Source organism: Euphorbia lathyris, chromosome 3 (genome assembly GCF_963576675.1).
Source record: "Euphorbia lathyris chromosome 3, ddEupLath1.1, whole genome shotgun sequence".
NCBI classification, from domain to species: Eukaryota; Viridiplantae; Streptophyta; class Magnoliopsida; order Malpighiales; family Euphorbiaceae; genus Euphorbia; species Euphorbia lathyris.
The window spans coordinates 26431499-26433709 of NC_088912.1; the positions used below are offsets into that span (position 1 = coordinate 26431499).

General features: G+C 34.1%; 1 protein-coding gene across 1 annotated transcript; it reads right to left on the reverse strand.

Annotated features, from left to right (window-relative positions):
- Nucleotides 1–302: 302 nt before the first annotated feature.
- Nucleotides 303–1908, reverse strand: LOC136224539 (phospholipase A1-II 1-like). Its single transcript, XM_066012901.1, has 2 exons — nt 1340–1908; nt 303–1254 (listed from the first exon to the last, which is right to left on the reverse strand). The coding sequence occupies exons 1-2, from the start codon at nt 1889–1891 to the stop codon at nt 613–615; spliced, it is 1194 nt and encodes a 397-aa protein (XP_065868973.1). The 5' UTR covers nt 1892–1908; the 3' UTR covers nt 303–612.
- Nucleotides 1909–2211: the final 303 nt, after the last annotated feature.

The window sequence follows — 2211 nt, forward strand, 5'->3', positions numbered from 1 at the left end:
TGGTTTTCTTCAGGAACTTGTGTTTTGGGTATATCTTCTACTTTTATTTTCTGTGTTTTGATGTTTTTTATTATTTGATTATAACTGAATACTGACTAATAAGTGATATGTAATTCATGCGGATAAATTGATACAATAATTGGCATAGTTTGTAAAACAAAAACCGCATGTTTTACACAAATTAAAAAGACCTTTAATAGAACACAGTATAGTGTTTAGAAATGCTAAGTAGAAAGCAGAGCGAAATAGTACCATAATGATAATGAAATTGAGTGAAATACAAATGTAATTAGAAAGTATGGTAATGAATCTAGCGTGTTGAATAAGTTCTAGTAAGCATAAAACAACTTTTTCAATAATTTTGATAGGAGAAAGAAACTTGAGTTATTCTTAAAGGAGATAGTACAATGATAAATTACAAGATAAGAAACAGACACACACAGTCACAATCCTAAACCTTAAAAGGAAAAAGGGTTAGGAAAATAAAGAAAAAACACTTGAGAAATTGATGATTTAGAGTCCAAATTTAACTAGCATACACTTATATTTATTTGATAGATTAGGGGTATATGTGTAGTTTTTGGGTTAAATTTGGAGCTTATAGGTTTATAATTAAGAAAGAATTAGATCAGGAGGAGGAGGAGGAATGTAGTCATTGAGCTTCCAAAATCCATTCTCCATCTGAACCAAACCTTTATTGATAACAGAGGTCCACCAAGTGGGAGGCACCTTGTAAAGAGCATTCAAGAGATCATCATATTTGTTGACTAGTGCAACATCGAAATCAAATCCCAACTTGAAGTCATTTCCTTCTCCTTGGTAAGCAGCAATTCCATAGAAATGAAGGTTGAGATCATGCGACTGCACGTTGGTGTGTGTCTTTATGTCTGCTGAATTTTGGGTGTTAATGTAAAGCTGTACACCAACCTCTGAATATCTAGTGATGATTAAATCTGGAGGAAGATCAGGAACAATATCCTTATTATTTCGAATGCGCAACAGATGAAGATTAGGCAGGGAATTAAACAATTCCAGAAATGTTTTGTCTCCAACGCGGGGGCAACCATAAACAAAAGCAGTGACTGGATATACGACCGAAGTAGAACCAGATGGCTTGTTATATCCATTGAAAACTATGTCCATTGCATTCAGAGTTGCAAGTGCTCCACCCAAACTATGACCTACTACAGTTATGCTCACATCTTCATTTAATGCTGAGTATTTGTCCACAAGTCTCCGAACCACAGCTAGAACCTGTATCCAATATATACTATATTATAGTCAGTCTTATTTATTTATGTGAAAGTGAAAGTGAAAGTGAAATACAAATAATATATACCTGTTCTCTAGCACTGGTTTTACTGTAAACTGAATTTGCACTTTTGTCAGTGTAGACATTGAGAAAACCCTGATGTACCTTTGCATTATTACCAGGAAAAACCTCTGGAGCTGAAGTCTGACAAAAGTTAATATTTTTTAACCATTCAATTGGCAACCTTGTTCCCCTCCAACATATCAGGATGTCTCTCCTGCCTAAAACAAGCTTTCCTTCATCGGTTGCAACAGCAACATACCCCATAAATGCAGATTGTCTTTTTGCCCAATCTCCAATTTCGACTTCTGATCTTGCATAAAAGCAGTCACTCACTTCGTATTTGAATGGATTCCCAAGTTCTAGTCCTGCCCGAATGAACAGTTCCTCCGTAGGAAATAAGCATAGTCCATACCCATCAGATTGTTCCACGCCATTGAAACAATCATTCACCGCACTAATTCTTTCACCGTACTGAACAAGATACCGCCGGAGATTATCGTCGATAGGGTCTAAAAGACCATTCCAATTGTTTTCAATGCCGCTAAGTGCCTTCCATTTTGATGCTATGCACTCCATTATGATATGATATATGCTTTTAATTTGTTTTTCTCTGATCTTCCTTCTTATTTGCACATATATATAGGTATCAAAATTAGTATTTTAATCAACACCAGATAAGGATCCATTATTAGAAAAATTATATCAGTTTATGTTTATCCAAATTAATCTGGATGTTCAACAGCCTAATCAAATTCAGAAATGTGATTTACATGTTTTTATAACATCTGTACTGTAAATATATACTTTATAGTCTAGTTACTCTGAAAAATTAAGGATAATATTCATTAACAAAATGACAATAAAGAGTTAATTCATCATCGAGATTTTTTGTTATT